This window comes from Zingiber officinale, chromosome 5A, assembly GCF_018446385.1.
Source record: "Zingiber officinale cultivar Zhangliang chromosome 5A, Zo_v1.1, whole genome shotgun sequence".
NCBI lineage: Eukaryota > Viridiplantae > Streptophyta > Magnoliopsida > Zingiberales > Zingiberaceae > Zingiber > Zingiber officinale.
This window is the reverse complement of record NC_055994.1, coordinates 98,622,305-98,641,305: the sequence shown is the minus strand read 5'-3', so window position 1 is coordinate 98,641,305 and position 19,001 is coordinate 98,622,305. Positions and strand designations below refer to the sequence as shown.

At 37.3% G+C, this 19,001-nt stretch overlaps 2 protein-coding genes across 2 annotated transcripts; both read left to right on the top strand.

The window, feature by feature from the left end:
* Window positions 1-20: 20 nt before the first annotated feature.
* LOC121981180 lies at window positions 21-12,914 on the top strand. Its single transcript, XM_042533573.1, has 3 exons — window positions 21-351; window positions 10,921-11,062; window positions 11,979-12,914. The coding sequence occupies exons 1-3, from the start codon at window positions 47-49 to the stop codon at window positions 12,063-12,065; spliced, it is 534 nt and encodes a 177-aa protein (XP_042389507.1). The 5' UTR covers window positions 21-46; the 3' UTR covers window positions 12,066-12,914.
* LOC121981179 lies at window positions 12,774-18,706 on the top strand. Its single transcript, XM_042533572.1, has 5 exons — window positions 12,774-12,914; window positions 14,094-14,408; window positions 16,954-17,155; window positions 17,756-17,984; window positions 18,113-18,706. Exons 1-5 carry the CDS (start codon window positions 12,831-12,833, stop codon window positions 18,246-18,248), a joined length of 966 nt encoding a protein of 321 aa, XP_042389506.1. The 5' UTR covers window positions 12,774-12,830; the 3' UTR covers window positions 18,249-18,706.
* Window positions 18,707-19,001: the final 295 nt, after the last annotated feature.

Here is a 19,001-nt window from a genome sequence, read left to right as displayed (position 1 = left end):
CAAAATAAATAAATAGGGGAATTTGGTATTGTTTCCTAAAAAAGCCATGGAAGCGCTCACTGCCCTCCCCGTCTCTTATCTGTTCCCTTGCTGCCGCCGACCCGTTCAGGCGAAATCTCTCTCGGATGCCGAACCCTCCCTACTCCAGCGCGATACGTTGCTTCTTCCTGCCAGATCTGCTTCCTCGCGCAGCCCTCGCCGGCGCTTCCGCCGCCTCCGCTCCAGCATTAACGGCGACAAGTCTGACGAGTCTCAGTTCTTCAACGAGGACGGCGTCGTGGAGGACATGGATGGCTACCTCAATTACCTCTCGCTCGAGTATGATTCCGTTTGGGACACCAAACCCTCGTGGTCAGCCTCTCTCTCTCTCTTTTTTTTTCTTATCCTTTGGTTCTATGATTGATGGGATCGATGATTGTTTGTTTCAAGCCGTCTGTTATTTCTCCACATCAGACATTGGGATAAAGTCGTTAGGTTAATGGGAATTGTATAACAGGAAAACTAGGACGGTAGTGTTAAAATGTTGGTGTAATAGAGGCTAGTGCTCAAAAACAAGATCAATCTTGAATGCTTTAAAAGGAAAGAACAAATTTATTGAACTCCAAATCGTGTTTCAAACACTATCCTTAAGGTTTTATTCGATCTATAAATTGTGCAACACAAAGACCAAATATCCTATAGGATTAGATGAAGCTAATTGTCTAAACTTTACACAGAGTAGGACAATTCAGAAAACAAAGGAAAGAAGAGCAAGAATTGTAGGATCGAAAATGCTAGGGGGGGGGGGGTGAATAGCGCTTGTGGTTTTCACGTTTGTTTCGAAAAACTATCGAGTAATACGTAGCGGAATAATAAAACACAAATACAAATGCCAAGGGTTTTACTTGGTTCGGAGCTTGGCAATTCCTACTCCAAGGTCCACGCTCGTTGAGCATTTACTTCGGGCAATCACTATCAATTCGGAAGTTACAATTTGAACTACAATATAAATGAAAAACTTATACTGACAAACAAGGAATTAATAAACTTGAAGCTTCTGATCGTCGGAGTCGAGTTGTAGCTTTATCGGATTGTCCTTTGAGCAGCACACGGAAGAAAGATTACGTTTTCAGTTGTTGTACTTGTTGCTGGTCGAACCAGGCATATATAGCCTGTTGAGGGTGCCCTCAACCTCATTGAGGGCGCCTCCAATCCTCGGATGAGCCGCGCATGGATAAGCCCTGCTTCATCGCTGCTTATCCTCCTGATGGCACCTCCAAGCTTTATGGAGGGCGCCCTCCATCAGCATCCATGGCGCTCTCAACCTCCATGGAGGGCGCCCTCCATCCAACGTCCAGGGCGCCCCCAAGCTCTATGGAGGGCGGCCTCGTGCTTTACTGAGGGGCTGTCGACCACGTGACCCGAGGCGCCTCCAAGTGTTCATCCGGGACTTTCTTGTTCATTCTACGTTTTGCAAGGTATGTTAGTATACAAACAAAGTATATCTTGCAAAACAGAGTTAGCACAATAAAATAAGACAAATGAAAGTAATTTTGACAGTCACCAGACTGTCCGGTTCTGACTTCGGATTTCCATCCGGAAATCCTAGGTCGAACCGACGCCTACTGTTCCCTCACCGGGGAACGTGTCCTCACCTACTCCACTCAGGAGAGTTTACCTGTTGCTAGTTGATCCTCCAGACCAACTGGACTTTTGCTCAGCGTTCGAAGCTTCCGGTCTTCATGCTGGACGTCAGCTCCACGACCCATCCAATCTTCTACCCGGTTCGCGACACCAGGGTTTCAACCTAGGGTTACCATCCCCTAGGATTTTGTCCGAAGCTCTCGACCCGCCAAGACTTTCCGCCTAGGGTTATCACCCCCTAGGACCTAGGGTTACCACCCCCTAGGACCTAGGGTTACCACCCCCTAGGGTTTTCCACCTGCCTAACCGCAGCTAGGACTTTTGTCTAAGTATACTTAGGACTTTCCTGCAAACTCATTCAAACATGTTAGACCACAAATAACCTTAACTTTGAACCCTTTGCCATTATCAAAACTCAGGTTCGATCGTCGGATACTTCCCGCACCAACAAGAATGTGTCTTATTTTTCATCCAACTTGGTCTCTTTATAGACAATCAAGCACATCATGATATTGAAATGGCCAAAAGTCACAACTTTTCCTTCAAGTCACGAATTTTCCTTCTAAGTCTTTTCATTTATTTAAAATGTCCAACAATCCCCCGTCATTTTCAATAATTAAAAATACTTTATTCGTGGATTACAAAACACATCTTGATAATTTATGCATCAATAATGATTTTTTTCGATTGAACCACTATCTTAGTGATGGTTTCTTATAAGTTTGTAAACCATTTTGGTAGCTAAGCTTTGAACCAAAGGTTTATGTAACAAACGAGATGAACCATCACACACAGATTCACTTCTTTCCAATTGTTATAAACAACATACACTTTGTGTAATCCTACAATCCTTTCATGTGTGTGTCAAAGTTTAAGTCCAAAACTTTAATGGATAATTAAATCCTACATTCATCTAAGCAAGTTCTCAAATGCCTCCGCCATTTGTGGCATTTTCTATGACTTGTTAAGAATCATTAAGTTCATCCTCACTTTACTAGCGAGAATTTAAACACTTATCTCTGATATAGTGTTTCAACCTTTGTCCAATTTACTTTTCACTACATTGAATCCAAGACTACGCAATGTAGTAGCGTTGGATTGAGGTTTCCATTGTTGAAGGTTTATATCATGGACTTCAACCCCATCTCAATGGACGTTCTTTCTACTATATCTCTAGTTAATCCTTTTGTTAAGGATCAGCTAAGTTTTCTTTGGATTTAACATAATGTATGGTTATGACTCCACTTTTTATCAAGTCTTTAACTATACTTTCTTACTCCAATATGTCTTGATTTGCCATTATATCCCTCACTATAAGCCTTGGCAATCATACTTGTGCTATCACAATGTATAGTTATAGGAGAGATAGGCTTTGTTCACATTGGTATCTCATACAATAAGTTTCTTAGTCATTCGACTTCCTTGCTATCTGCAGCTAAAGCTACAAACTCAGCTCAGCTACCATGGTAGAATCGGTTATGCATGTTTGAACCAACTCCACCACCTAGAGTAATGATCCAACCATTTGTTGAAGAGTGATCATCTATATTCGTTATCCAACTAGCATCTTAGTATCCTTCAAATACTGAAGGATCTCTCTTATAGCTTATACTATAATTTATTGTATTCTTGAGATATCTCAAAATTCTTGTAACACCTAACCAATGTTGTTTGCTGGGTTTACTTGGATACCTACTTAACACCCCTACTGCATAAACAATATCCAGACGTGTACAAGTCATGACATACATCAACCTTCCTATCACTTGTGAATATTCCAAATGTGATACTGTCGAATCCTCATTCTTGACATGGTCAATTTTAGGGTTCAAGAGAGTTAAAGCCGGTTTACAATCATAGTGATTGAACATTTTGAGAACCTTCTCAATATAATGAGACTGCAAGAGTAGGATTGATCCTTGTTCTCTTTTGATCTTTATGCCTAGGATGGCATCGGCTTCTCCCAAATCTTTCATATCAAACTTGCTTAATAACAACTTTTTGGTTTCTAAGACTTGTTCTAAGTCTGAACCAAAGATTAACATGTCATCTACATACAAACATATTATGACACTTTGTCATTTGAATATTTGATGTATATACATTTATCTGATTCATTGATTCGAATCCACTAGCAAGTATTACTTGATCAAATTTTTTATGTCATTGCTTTGGAGCTTGTTTTAGTCCATACAATGACTTCACAAGTTTACACACTTTGTGCTCTTGTCTAGGTGCCACAAACCCTTCGGGTTTCTTATATACACCTCTTCATCAAACTCACCATTCAAAAATGCAATTTTAACATCCATTTGGTGGATTACCCATTTTTGGATTGAGGCAATTACAAGTAGTACCCTTATGGTAGTTATCCTTACAATTGGTGAGTATGTATCAAAATAATCAAGTGCATGTTTTTGGGTATAACCTTTGGCTACCAATTTGTTACGTCGACTTTTAATTTCATTTTGAAAATTCATTTACAAGCCACTGGCTTGGAACCGGGAGGCAAATTCACTAGAACCCGAGTATTGTTTGACAATATTGAGTCTATTTCATCATTAATTGTCTCTTTCCAAAATGATACATCTTGTGATTTCATAACTTCATCATATGTTGTAGGATCATCTTTTGTATTAAAACAGAAGGTTATTTTGTTAGGATCATCATATGTTCATTTCTTGTACCTTCAACAAGATAAATAACAAAATCTGAACCAAATGATTTGACCTTCTTTGCCCTTTTGCTTCTTTCTTAGCTCAAAGACCTCATTTTAGTCATTTGAGTTAGCAACATTATCATTTATCAAGTCATTGTTTATGTTCTTGGAAATGGAACTAAATCTTTGTTCATCAAAGATTACATCTCTTGATTCTATGATTGTGTTGATTCCTATAGAATCATTATGTTCAATTACCATGAACCTATAGGCTTTGCTATTTTGTGCATAGCCTATAAAGATGCACTCTACATCTCTTTCTCCTAATTTTTTCTTTTGGGTTCAGGAAACCTCACAATGACTCTACAGCCCCACACTCTTAAGTGTTTGAGGTTGGGCTTCCTTTTGTGCCAAAGTTTATAAAGGGTTATTGAACTTCTTTTATTTGTTACTCTATTGAGTATATAACAAGCCGTAAGTACAACTTCACTCCAAAATCCTTGACTAAGACTTGTATTAGTCATCATGGAATTAACCATTTCCATTAACACCCGATTTTTCCTTTTAGCCACATCATTTTGTTGTGGTGTATAAGGTGCAGTCAACTCATGTTTGATACTGTTGACTCAAAGAAATCTTTATCATAATATTCTTCACCTCTATCAGTCCTTAGACTTTTTATAGAGGTGTCACTTGCAAGTTCAACTTCTTGTTTATAAGACTTGAACATTTGCAAGGCTTGATCTTTAAAGTGTAACAAATAAACATAACAAAATTTTGTGCAATCATCTATAAATGTTACAAAATATTTGTTTCTTCCTAAAGTTGGAGTTGCATGCAAATCATATAAATCACTATGCACTAATTCCAAGTTATTGGGTTTCCTTTCAATTTGTGGAAAAGGTATTTTGGTTATTTTATTAAGCATACAAGTGTTGCATTTTCCATCATCATTTTGTGCACATTTAGGCAAAAGATCTAATTTAATCATGTTATAGATTCTTTTGTACTGAACATGGCCTAATTTAGAATGTCATAACATAGTTGAAGACTCAGTCAAGTAAACAAAGGATGCATTCTTATTGATAGGCCATTTAGCTTAAACATGTCATTATAAAGATAATCCTTCCCAACAAACATCCCACCCTTGGAAAGCACAAACTTATTGTTGGGACCGATTATGTAGCTAGAGAAGGGGGGGGGGGGTGAATAGCTCGGTGCGCTCGTCTTGCTCTTCGTTGCATGTTTCTTCAAGATATGCAGCGGAAAATACAAAGAAACAAAATACACAACGCTAACAAGAGGATTTACTTGGTATCCACCTCACAAGAGGTGACTAATCCAAGGATCCACACCCTCTACTAATAAAACACTCTTTTATGGTAACTACCGAAGGCGGAGAAGCCCTACAATACTCTCAATACAACAAGAAAGCAAGGGAAGACAAATACAAGAGATATCTTACAAGATATGCAGTGAAAACCCTAACCCTAGCTTCTTCCTCTTGTTGTAGTCATGCCTCTTGACTTGGATGTCTCTCCAAGATCCTTCAAGAACTGGCGGTGAGAGTGGAAAATGCTGTGGAGAAGCTGCTGTGAAGATCGGAGCTGAACAGTGCGAGCGTTGGCGGAGAAAGAGCTCGACAACGGCTTTAATCAACGCCAACGGTCGAATCCCAATCGATTGGGGAGGCTCTGGATCGATCAACCGATCGATCCAGAGCGCCTCTGTGCTCTTGGGAATCACCTGGATCGATCGGCTGATCAATCCAGGACTTATAGCGCAGAATCGCACTTCCCAATCGATCCATTGATCGATTGGGGGCTCTGGATCGATCAACCAATCGATCCAGAGCTGTTCTGTGCGATTGCGCACTTCTCCCAATTGATCCACTGATCGATTGGGAGGAGGCTTGTCGCGAAGACTCGCCCAATCGATCAACCGATCGATTGGACATGAGCCAATCGATGGCCTGATCGATCCAGCTCATGATTTCTCCCAAAATCAAGTCTAAAGTCCCTTAAACCAACATCCGGTCAACCATGACCTGTTAGTTCATCGTGCCTAGCATCCGGTCACCCTTGACCTGCTAGGACTTGCTCACCAAGTGTCCGGTCAATCCCTTTGACCCACTTGAACTTTCCTCCTCGTGCCAAGTATCCAGTCAATTCCTTTGACCTACTTGGACTTTCCACCTCGTGCCAAGTATCCGGTCAATCCCTTTGACCTACTTGGTCTTTCCAACACCATATGTCCGATCAACCTTGATCCATCTGGATTTCCTCGTGCCTGGCTTCACTCACCAGGTCTTCCTTCTGCCTAGCTTCACTCACTAGGTCTTTCACCTGGCTTCACTCATCAGGATTTCCTTCTGCCTATCTTCACTCACTAGGACTTTCTTTCTGCCTAACTTCCCAGTTAGGACTTTTTCACCTGGCTTCACTCACCAGGATTTTCCCGTCAAGTATCCAGTCAACCTTGACCTACTTGACTCTCCTTCACACATGAACAACTGCACCTGCAATCTTCATGTATTGACTACATGTATTGTCAAACATTGAAACCACAACATCAAGACTCGAGCTTGACTCAATTCAAGCTCAGTCAACACGGTCAACCTTGACCTGGGGAATATTGCACCAACACTTATCAGTCTCAAAAACTAGTTTGAACCCAAACTTGTTCAAAAGACTACCTGATACAAGATTTTTCCTAACTTCGGGAACAAACAACACATTGGTTAAAGTTACAACTTTTTCTGAAGTAAATTTTAGATCCATCTCCCCTATGTCCTTGATGGGTATTGTTGAGGAGTTCCCTATGTCAACAACGGAGTTTGGATTTTCAATTTCCTTCAAGGACTTGAAGAAGCCCTTATTCTTGTATGTGTCGAGTAGCGCCCGAGTCAACCCATCTGGTGAATTCTTCATCAACCATATTGATTTCAATGATCATGGCTACAAGTGCCTTCTCATCATTGCCTTTGTTGTGGAAGTTTGGAGCATTTTCATTTTTCTTGAGAAGACGACACTTATACTTGTAGTGTCCCTCCTTGCAATGATAGCACTTGCCTTTCTTTTTCTTGATTTTGCCATTGTCCTTGCCATAAGAAGCCTTCTTCTTGAATTTGTTGTTTTGGCTTTCTTCTATGGCATTCACCTTGGTGGTTGGCTCCTTGCCTTTGTTATCCTCCTTTAATTGAGGGGTTTCCCACTTTCTCAATTCTTCTTCAATAGGAAGAGAGTTGGCTAGACTTTTAAGTGAGATATCTTCCTTTTTATGCTTGAAATCTCTCTTGAAGTCTTTCCAAGAGGAGGAAAGTTTATCAATCATTAGACTTTTAAGTGAGATCTCTTCCTTTTTATGCTTGAAATCTTTCTTGAAGTCTTTCCAAGAGGGGGAAAGTTTATCAATCAAAGCACTAATAATTATTGTCTCATCTATAACCAAATTGTGTTGAGAAAAATGGTTTAACATTCTTTCCAATTCAGTGAATTGTTGCATGATGGGCTTATTGTCCATCATTTTATAATTGAAGAATGTTGAGACAGAAAATTTCTTGTGGAGTCTTTTCTCATGTATCTTGCCTCAAGTTTTTCCTACAGTTCCTTGGTGGTTCTTACCGTATAGTAGATGTCAAACAGGTTGTTCCCCATGGCATTGAGGATCTAACCTCTACAGATTTCGTCATCCATTTCCAACTTCTGTTTTGCACGGAGCTCGTCCAATGTCTCCTCCTCCTCCTCTCCTTCATGCGTTGGCTTTGAGGTGTTAAACACATAAACCACCTTTAGGGCCACCAAGAGGAAATGAACCCTTTTCTTCCAACGGATGAAGTTGTCGCCATCAAACCTATCAAGCTTAACTATACTGGATGTTAGGTCTTTCACAGCACTAGCCATTTTGGATGGTAGCATAAAACCTTAAGATTGTTGGTGTAATATGAGGCTAGTGCTAAAAAACAAGACCAAACTTGATTGCTTTAAAAGGAAAGAACAAATGTCTTGAACTCCAAATCATGTTTCAAACACTGTCCTTTAAGGCGTTATTTGGTCTATAAATTGTGTAACACAAAGACCAAATATCCTATAGGATTAGATGAAGCTAATTACCTAAACTTTGCACTGAGTAAGACAATTCAAAAAACAAAGGAAAGGAGAGCAAGAATGTGTGTCTTGTTTTTCATCCAACTTGGTCTCTTTATAGACAATCAAGCACATCATAATATTGAAATGGCCAAAAGTCGTGACTTTTCCTTCAAGTCATTTCATTTATTTAAAATATCCAACATAAAATGCATGTTAAAGAGAGCAGGAAGTGAGAAAGAAAGACTTATTTGCACAATATTAAGAGTTATTAAGCATGCTTGAATACCAAAAGGTCTCTAACCTAAGTGCAGCCCTCATTTTGTATTGGATTGTGCTCTGGCACCCTCTTCGTCTTAAACATGTCATCAAAGTCATTTGTTCATCTTTAGGGATGTTGGTATTAAAGGGGCATGCTACAATATATATTAAAAGGAGTAGGAAGTGAGAAGGAGATGGTGAAATTTGATTTCTTAGTCTCACATTGTTAAGTGAGACTTATTAAGCATGCTTAAATACTCAAAACAGTTTTCCAATCTAAATGCCTTGGGATTTTTGGGTTGGATTGAACTTCCTTATGTGCTTTAAGAGGTAGGATAGTAAGATATAGTCATAATCGGGAAGGTGTCAAGGAGAATCAAATAATAGATTAATGGGATAATCTCTTTCTTCAACACTCTTCCTAAATTGAAAGTAGCAATGATATCCAAAGTTTGCACATCAGAATTATCTCTTAATTGAACACTCCTAAACTTAAATAAGCAAAGATTTCCAAATCCTATTCATAAAACTACATGAGTAATAGTGCTGAGGAGATCTTTGAGGCAGACCTCTAAGGCATCAAGAAGAATGTTGAGATTGTTGACCATGAGGTGGATTAGTACCTTCATTGACAAGGAAACTTCATCAATAGCAAGACTGCATAAAACTACATGAATAATAGTGCTGAGGAGATCTTTGAGGCAGACCTCTAAGGCATCGAGAAGAATGTTGAGATTGTTGACCATGAGGTGGATTAGTACCTTCGTCAACGAGGAAACTTCATCAATAGTAAGACTGCGTATTGCAAGATAGGTAACCACCTAAGAGAATAATCTCTTTATTTAATATTCCTCTAATCTGAAAGTAGCAAAGATACCCAGAATTTATATATAAGAACAATCTCTTTATTTAATTCTTCTTCTATACTGAAAGTGGCAAAAATATCAACAATTTGCGCATAACACTACATGTGTAATGGTTTGGGTCAAGAGTAGTGCTGAGAAGATCTTTGAGGCAGACCTCTAAGGCATCAAGAAGGTGCACAAGTACAGTGATAATGAGATTGCTGACTTTCTGGTGCATTAGTTCGTTGATAATGAGACTTCATCAGCAGTGAGATTTTTCAAATGTAAGATTGGAAATCTCTGATCTTTGAGGCAGATTATTGATTCACTAGAAGGAACCTTGAGGTTGCTGATTGCTGAGGTAGTTCAGCATCTGCATCAGGATAGTGCTGCATCTTTAAAGTACTTTCCTGAGACATAATGTCACCCTGGAACCTCTCATGTGGAAATCTAGAATACTTTGGAAAGTAACATATTGATGGTAATCGTCTAACTCCATCTTGATGGAAAAAATGAAGTGATGTACTGATGTTCAATTGTGCATGAAAAGGTTAGTCAAGTACTTAATTTGTCCAAATGGCCATTTGGGATGAATAAGTTTAGCTTTATTTATAGTTACTTCCCTTTAAGAAATTTTCTAGGTGCCATAACCCATAAAGGCTTCTACTAGCATGGGTGCTAAGGAGAGTCCGTCTGTTCAACTTTTTCTTCACGAGCAATTATTTCCCTCACTGAAACCTAGTATGGGTTGAAATTGGCAATTGTACAACTTCACTTTCAAATTACAATAGTCGATTAAATGTCATGATGATAATATAACAAAAAAAAAAAATGATAAACCAGGTAACAATGAACTTGGTCAGCCCCACGGAAGTTTCCCACTAGCCACTAAGGTAAATCGGGAAATACTCGCGGTGGGCGACCCAGAAGCTCAACATCCCATGGTTGTGCGCTCTAGATGATAATATAACAAAGATAACATGCAAAGTGGTGTTTCACATATTTTTCCTTTTGTAGAGAAAAAAAATAGGTTTCAATGAGTTATATAAGCATTTACTGAAATCTATGGATTAGGCTTTGTTAATATAGTATATCCTTAGAGCAAACCTTGTGGTCATGGATTCGAGACGTGGAAACAACCTTTTGCAATGCAGGATAAGGTTGCGTATAATAAACCTAATGTGATTTGACCCTTTCCTAGACCCAGCATTGGCTGGAGTTTTGTGCACCGAACTATTCTTTTTTTATATTAGATTCACGAGTGTTTATATATGAATTGAATATAATGTGTTCTCCCATAGGGCACCAACGTACATATTAAATGATTAAGTTACAATGGGAAGGATAAATTGTGTTAGTAATGTTAACAAATTGAGGCTTTCTTCTGCAAATTGTTAAGTGTATTAATGCAGTACAATAACTTTATTGAATACTCATCTATTAATAGGTGCCAGCCGTGGACCATATTGCTTGCTGGGATTGCAGTTATTGCATCTAGCTGGGTTATTCTCCATTCAGCAACAATAAGTGGTGGAGTAACCTTACTAATATGTGGATGGTGGTACATTTTCCTTTATTCATACCCTAAGGTTTTAACTCAGACTTTTTGCTCATTTATTTATTTATTTATCAATAAATTCTATTTGAAGGTATCTAAGTTACTTTAGAACTGGCTGAGCAAATTCTTTTCCATTTGAAATTCGTTGAAATAACCATTACCTTTGGCTAACTGGATTTGTCTCATGTTAAACTTGTTTGCTACATGAATCATTAGTCCATAATCCACTATAGGAGTTTGCTATATCTAGACTGAAATATGCCCACCTGTAACTTTCCTGTATTTTTAGTAATTCAACATTAAAAGTGTTCATTCTACAAGACATTAGTCAATACGCTAAGCAACCAACAGAAATGTTCTAAAAGAACTTCTGAATCTGTTTAACCTCGTTGCATCACATTGAAATTATGTATTTTGATGCCTCTTGATGCAATCGTTCAACTATCTAAATTTCCATTAAATTTACCTACTTATGCTGTACTATTACCTCCTAAACATCTGTTAGATAGTTGCTTCGAGTAGTGATCTGCACCCAAGTTTCCTATAACCTGAAATTGTGTTGTTTGACTAAAAATGGAATTTGTATAAGCTGATATTCTTTTGAAAGTATATGTTTATTATTTAATCATTCTTTTTTTACTTGTGACTTCGTTCTTCCATTCATTGTTGAAGTCATTACTTATTCTAGTGGCTAATCATACATTTTTTTGTTGGATGTTATTGATGTGAGTCATAGACCTACTGGTTAAGTGAAATGGATCACCACTGAATCTGCACAAGAGTCGAAGTTGAATCAACATGTTTCATCAGTTGGCTATTAGAATATTGGTTAATTGATATGAGAGTCGAAGTTTAGAAATCTTGTTATTCCTTATATTTAGAAGTCCAGAATCTTCAGTGGTTTGTTGCTGGCTCTGGAGGTCGTTAACAAAATTACTTCGTGTCAGGCATATTCAGACATGATAGCTGAAAGAAGAAAAAAGGTGAGCAGTGGAATTGAAGATACATTTGGACACAGAAAGAGTGGAAGGTAAGTTTTTGTAATCTTTTTGTGCTATTTGAACTACAATGAGGATGATCAACATGAAGCAAAGAGGAGATGGAATAAACTTGAGGGAAATCTTCCACCTGAAACCGCCATCAATTTCTTCTGTTTCGACTTCATAAGTGTCTCGAGTAACTCATTTTCATTGTAAATTCCCCTGTATGTTATTTCAATTTCAGCGTTTCATCTATCGAACTAGTAATTATGTTGCCTTATGACCTCGTTACAAGTTCTTCCTCTCCACTTTAGTTTACTTCCTTTGCACCTATATTTAGTACCTGAGATTAGATGTTTCCCCTTCCAGAATGCGTATCGTATTATAATTTTAAAACCATAATTGGATTCGTAAATACTTTTAAAAATCCTTTATAAAAATTCCTTAAAATTTGAGTAGTTTTTTTAAAAAAAAACACATTGATGGATTTTAATAATCAATATGACGCTACAAGTAATTAAAATAATTTTTGGAAAGAGCAAAAAGCATTAAGGTATTTTAGAAATATTGACGGGTGACGGACCACGATCCATTCCTGGTTCTGGGCCGCCGATCGGTTTTTTCTTTCTCTTGCCAAGGCAAAAGTACCAGTCTCGCCTCTTCGCTGCTTAATCTTGCGCGCCGGAGTCGTGCGAGAGCTGAGGGCACTGGATCCGCTTGATTCTTCCTAGAAAGCGGAACCTTTTCAGATTCCTCGGTCTGCAGCTGGATCTTGCTCGGATCAGCGCCGAACGCGAGGCTCCAATCTGAGAGATCGAGATGACGAAATCTGCGACGGAGAAGAGGAGGGTTCGGCGAGTATCGCAGAACGGGGGGAAAGAAGCGTCCGACGCGCCTCCCAAGGTTCCAGCACCTGTCCTCTCTTTTCTTCGTTTCCTCTCCCCCTCTCTGTCCGTTAAATTTGCTTTCGATTTTTATTTGATTTGAAGAAACAAGATTCATCTTTTCTTTTGTTCTTTATCTATGGGACGTATGTTCCTGCTCGTATTCTGCGGAAATGAAGTATTTTTATGCAGTTGCTGTGGTGTTGCATAATTTGGATCTGGTTGGAACAGAATTAGGGTTTACGTTTTTTCCCCCCCTTCTGATATCGATTCTTATTCATGAATGCTTGATCGTTTTTTTTGTTGTTGTTGTTGTTGTGGTTATTAACTGTCATTTTGTTTCGTTTGAAGCACATTAGATAGAGCTAAAAGGCCAGAGCAGTTCTTTCTTTATTTTCCTTGCCATTTTGTTCTGGCAATGGACATCAATAACCATGCTTATAGAAAAAGCAGTGTTATAGTCTGAAAGCCATATCGCTGTTGTGTGTCTCCTGAAAATGCTCTATTATTACGAGTAGCTTTAAACTTGCGATTTTTGAGCCGGAATCTGCAATCATCTTCTCATTTTCATCTTCCAGCGTATACTTTACTGATAATATGTCAACCAAACCTAAAACTACCTACTAGCTTGACCTGACATTAAAAGAATGTATCAGCATTACACCAACAGAAGGAACCATCGAATAGTCAAATGGCTTGTGTTATTAAAAGATTTTCACTTCCATTAAGCCTGCCGGGTAGCAACTTCTAAAGGTTTTTATTTTATGTCACCATCTTAAGTTACCTCTACATTAACTAACAACATAAATTTGTAATTTAATTATGGATTTCATTTGTACTATCTTCTAGTTCTAGCTGCATGAATCTACATGAGTTTCATGCACCGCTTCTATCTTCATCCTTCAGCTTAAGATATCCAAACCTTTGGGCTTGTTACATTTTTTTGTAATATAAATTGACGATCAGAAAGAAAAGCTAATTTTATTATTCTGTAAATCTGGAAGACAATACATTGTACATATTTTGTAGAAATTATATAATTGGTAATTGGACCTAGAATTTTTTGTAAGAAGTATGACCTGCAATTTCTTGTAAAGTCAGCTATGATAAGCAGAATGTTTCAATCTTTTGACTACCATGTGATGATGTGAGTCCACATTTCTTACAATTATGATCTCTAACATCTTGATCTCTGCAGAAAAATACTTCAGGCAAAGATGTTTTTCAGCTATTTGCTGAAAAAGTTAGAGACAACAAGAAGCTGGAATCAAGATGGGCCATCATGCAAGAAACACGAGTCGAATACTTTAGAGGGAAAGACTTCACAGTCTTTTTGCGAAATTATCCAGAGGTCAAAGAAATGCTCAGCTCAAATAAGGATTTAGAAGTGGAAGAGATCATAAATACACTACTAATGAAGAACCTTTTGGTGAGATGCGATCGTGTGGTAAAAACTGTTAGGCCTGGGAAGAAGAAGTTGTCCTCATGGCCTGCTCATCTTGAGATTCATTCTGTAAGTTCCTTGGTCCTCTCTGTTGAATTGACTTATACATCTTTAGTTCTGTTTTGTTGTCTGCAATCTTTGTTTCTGGGTCCAGGATGACTATTTTGTTTTTAAGACTAACATACTCTAGTAAAGCTTTTAAAGTTAAGAAAACAGTCACAAAATGACGATGAGCAACAGTTATGCTCTATATATAATTAAAACTAATCTAGTAATGGCATTAATTTTAAATTTGAAGTACCATATCCTAAATATTTGGTGTCAGCCACTAGTTTAAACACAATTACAAAAATTATTAGAAATTTATTATGTTTAATTGCATGCTACTCTTATATGCACATTTCCATGACAGTCCTTTAAGATTTTTAGCATGAATTTAAAAGTCGTAACATAATTCTAATGTAGATGCTTAATTACACCTCAAGTTGCAACCTTTATATGGGATGATATGTGCATTGTTCTAAAAGGTGGCCACCTAAGTTGTTTCAGTAAGGATTGCTTTGCCTAGTTGCTAGGCAGCCCTTTTAAGCAGCATCTCTAGCAAGGTAGTCCATGTCGTCCCAGTAGATCTAAAGGAATTTTTGTGTAATTTGTTGGTTCATTTGTTATTAAAACATAACCTAATTTTCCCCATTAGCTCACCTAACAATCCTTGTTCCCTAGAGCCACCCACCCCACAATTTATGCGTTTCTTTTTCCACTCAATGTTTTTTCTAACCATCTTTTCTTCTTTTGCTTTCCTATGTGCCTTGTTTAATCTGAGCACACTTAGAAAGTTTTTTTCCTTCAGATTTTAGGTTTTTTTTTGTTGTAATACGAAATATAAAATGTTTTGGTGTTGTTATGTGATTAGTTCCTACTTATAAATCATGAGTTTATTTATAACTCTAATATTTTTGTTGCTAAGGATACAATTGTTATATGTATACATTAATATTATTCATTTTTAGTTTAATATATTTCTCTTTTATTTTTTAATATTATTTTAATGTTGATCACCTAGGCACAAACATTATGATCATCCACTGAAAAAGAGGTTGCAACCACAATCTCACAACATGTCTACTCGCTGATGGTTCCTCATTGTAATAGAGAAACCGTGAGAGAGAGAGAGAGACTCACAAATGAAGGACCCTCTATTTATGAGCTCTCTAGGAAACAACCAAGTTGTAAACTTCATGATCCACAAATGCAATCTCTATAGAAATGTAGAAGAAAACGTTGGAGGGAGGGTTGCAGCTCACAATCATCTTTAGAAATTGATGTCACAATTCTAATCAGAGTAGAGGCTGAAATTGCATGTGAAACAAACACATGAGTTAAAGATGAAAGGTGCAGAGATGAAGATGTTAAAGTGGTTGTGTAAACATATGAGAATAGGCAGGATAAGAAACAAGAATATTAGAGAGGAAGTCGAGGTTGCGTCTATTGAGGAAAAACTCTGAGACACATGTTTAAGAGGATATAGACACGTACTTGGGCATCCAATAAGTGCTCTAATTAGGCGATATGTAACCATAGTAGATACACACATTAATAGAAGGTGAGGGAGATAAAAAAAACTTTGTTAGTAATGATAAAGTTCATTTAAATATAGAATGAGGATATAGTAGTGAATCAAGCCTAATGACATGGCTGGATCCATATAGACAACTCCAGATAGTGGGATAAGGGTTTGGTTGTTATTCTTGTTGTATGTCTAACTTTAGTAACTATTTAGAAATCAACTTCAATCCCTGTGTGATCGGTGAAAATCATTTTAGGTTCCTTTTGATTTTATAAAATTAAATGTTTATGTTAGGTAATTATGAATTTATAGTACCTTTACTAGAAAAAATAATTTAATCTCTCTCTCGATATATATATATATATATTATGTGCATGCTATTTGTTTTTCTGATTGTTTACTATAATATTTCCAAAAAATCCTTAGTGTCATAGGAAACATTGCTAACCAAGATGCAAAGCACGGAAATTCTCTTCCCATTGGAACAATCTCATGCATTAGGCTACCAATTTTATGGATCTATGACTTATTATTTTTTTGAATGGGTATTTGATGTGATTTTCAATGGTTTACCATATCTTTGCCTTTCATTTTATAGTACTCTTAACTAAATACAGGTCCTGATCTAAAAAAACAGTTTCCCGCATGATTAAAGATTGTATACAGTGAGAAATCTAGTGTCCTTCTATTAAGATGTAATCTAATTTGGAAGCCTCTTTTCCTTTAGGTTAAAAAAAGGACAGCCCGGTACACGAAGCTTCCGCTATGCAGGGTTTCTGGGAAGGATTCATTGTACATAGTTTTACCTTGCTTTTTGCAAGAGGTTGCTTTTAGGATTCAGACCCGTGACCTTTTGGTTACAAAGCAACAATTTTACTATTACACCAAGGCTCCCCTTCCCTCTTTTTCCTTACCTTATTGAAATCAAATAATCTCCAGAATAATACTTTATTCACAAAATTCTTTGCTGTTTTTTCCCCTTTAGTCCATTAGCTACGTCGAAATAAAAAACAAAAAGTATGATTTAATCTTCATTTTTATTTGCAGGAGCAACTATTCTCTGAAAATGATGGGTTTTTTGCATGGACTTTCATGAAAAGACGGACTCTATGGCAAACAATTCTTTCATTCCTGTGGCCTTTGGTTGCACTTGCTGTTTGCCTCTTCCCTGTATACCCTTACCAATGCAAGATAGTTGTTTTATATGCCTGTGCTGGAGCTTTGTTGTTCTTGGTCACACTCTTACTATGTAAGTTCTGCAATGCCATATTATTCGGTATTTTTATCATTTTTTTCTTTTTGAAATGGAGATCCAATTCACGCTTAATAACAAAGCATATCATTATCTTTCATTTGTAAGTTATTTTAAGCTTGTTTTTGTTGAATGGACGTCTTTTGCCAGGAACTTTCTGTCTTTGTAGTTTTAACAGAGATTTATATTAGTGTTTCGGTTTGTTTTTCAAGCATGATGAATCAACCCAGACTATTTGAATTAGGAAACATAACATAGTCCTAGGAAATAATGAAGTTGACAACCAAAAAACTATCAAGAAAATGATGAAGAGTAATTCAGTGTGGCATAAACTTGGAATGCTACTATATGTATTTGCATATTCTAGAAACTATTGAAGATGCTCAGTATCTATAGAAGAGAGCTCAACATCTTAGAAAGGTCATGTAGACAATTTAATTTTTATAGGTTGACAAACCAAAGGTTCTCCTCGCCCTGAATGCATATGGACAAACCATTCACATGCCTTTGCTGCTTGAAAATTTGGTTACCCTCTTCAGAATTGCTCAGGCAATAGTCTGAAAACTAAATGTTCGAATTCATTCTTGTATCATGCAGTGAGAGGAGCAATATTTGGCATTTTATATATTATTTTGGGAAAGCGCATCTGGTTTTTCCCCAATATCAATGCTGAGGAAACTACATTTAGAGAGCTGATTCGGTTTTGGCCAGAGAAAGATGAAGAAGAACAACCAAAGTGGACAGTAAGGATTACATATGCCATTGGAGCTGTGCTGTTCATATTGTTGCTTCGGTACCATGCTCCTGATGAGGCTGCCAGAGCTAGGTAATAAGTTTAAATATTAACTTCGTTGTCATTTCTTTTGTGGCTATCCTTATTAAAATCTGTTTGCTCATGATCATTACTAGCTTCCACATTCATGTAATATTTTTCATTTAATGTATTGTCCGTAGATACCAGAAGAAGGTGTACAATATTATCGATGATGTCCTCGAGTGGTCTCCAAAACTAGCATTATCCGGGATGATGGAGAAGCAACACCCAGTGGTGAATGAAACAGAGGCAAATTTTACAAAAGAAGAAAATTAATCAGCCGATACTTAGATTGAATCCATGTTGACAGTGATGCTCATGAGGCTGATGGAGTAGACTAAGATTCTGCTCAAGTTTTACCATATCATTTTTTTTGTCTGCTTTCTTTCCTAACTCTAGAATCTTGGCCGGATAATTGTTGTTAGCATGTGTTTTTGAGACTAGTATAATACTAGATCTGCTTATGCAGGATATGGGAGGTAATCCATGACCATGTTTAGGTCGGAATCTTGAAGTAAAATTAATACTCGAGACTGGTTCCAGTTGAATCGGCACAGAAAAGTTATTTGGTAATTGGCCGATTTCTAGGCAATGGTACAATTTTCAGAAATGGATCGATGAAATTTGTGTCAGGCCGGAATATGTCCGTTAATTGCTTAGGGTATATTTGAATTCAATTGTTTCATCTTTTGAATAATTCATACATTTCTATCTCACTGTGATGATTTTCCAAATCAAAGTTAGCTGCTATCTTTTGAGAATTTTAATCGCGTTTTGTTTATTTTACAATGCCCTCAAGGAATTAGATTGTTAATTAGTCGCTCTTGTGTTTTTAGAAATTGGTTCTTTAGAGGGTAGTAACCAGTTTTCCCTTAAGGCTGTGGTTTTGGAGTTTATTAATGCTCTAGTAGAAAAGTCGTTTTATTGCTTGCATATAAAATTCTTTGGGTGGGTAGAAATAAAAATGAATGGCACTGGGGAAGGATCTAAAGAAGTTCTAGAGAATTCGTCTACTAAATATAGGCTAAA

Excerpts from the sequence above, each read along its gene's own strand:
- LOC121981180 (XM_042533573.1), top strand. The coding sequence starts at position 47 with ATGGAAGCGCTCACTGCCCTCCCCGTCTCTTATCTGTTCCCTTGCTGC. Across the intron at positions 352-10,920 it reads TGGGACACCAAACCCTCGTG|GTGCCAGCCGTGGACCATAT; the intron begins GTCAGCCTCTCT and ends ATCTATTAATAG. Across the intron at positions 11,063-11,978 it reads TCCTTTATTCATACCCTAAG|GCATATTCAGACATGATAGC; the intron begins GTTTTAACTCAG and ends ACTTCGTGTCAG.
- LOC121981179 (XM_042533572.1), top strand. The coding sequence starts at position 12,831 with ATGACGAAATCTGCGACGGAGAAGAGGAGGGTTCGGCGAGTATCGCAG. Across the intron at positions 14,409-16,953 it reads CTCATCTTGAGATTCATTCT|GAGCAACTATTCTCTGAAAA; the intron begins GTAAGTTCCTTG and ends TTTTATTTGCAG. Across the intron at positions 17,156-17,755 it reads CTTGGTCACACTCTTACTAT|TGAGAGGAGCAATATTTGGC; the intron begins GTAAGTTCTGCA and ends TGTATCATGCAG.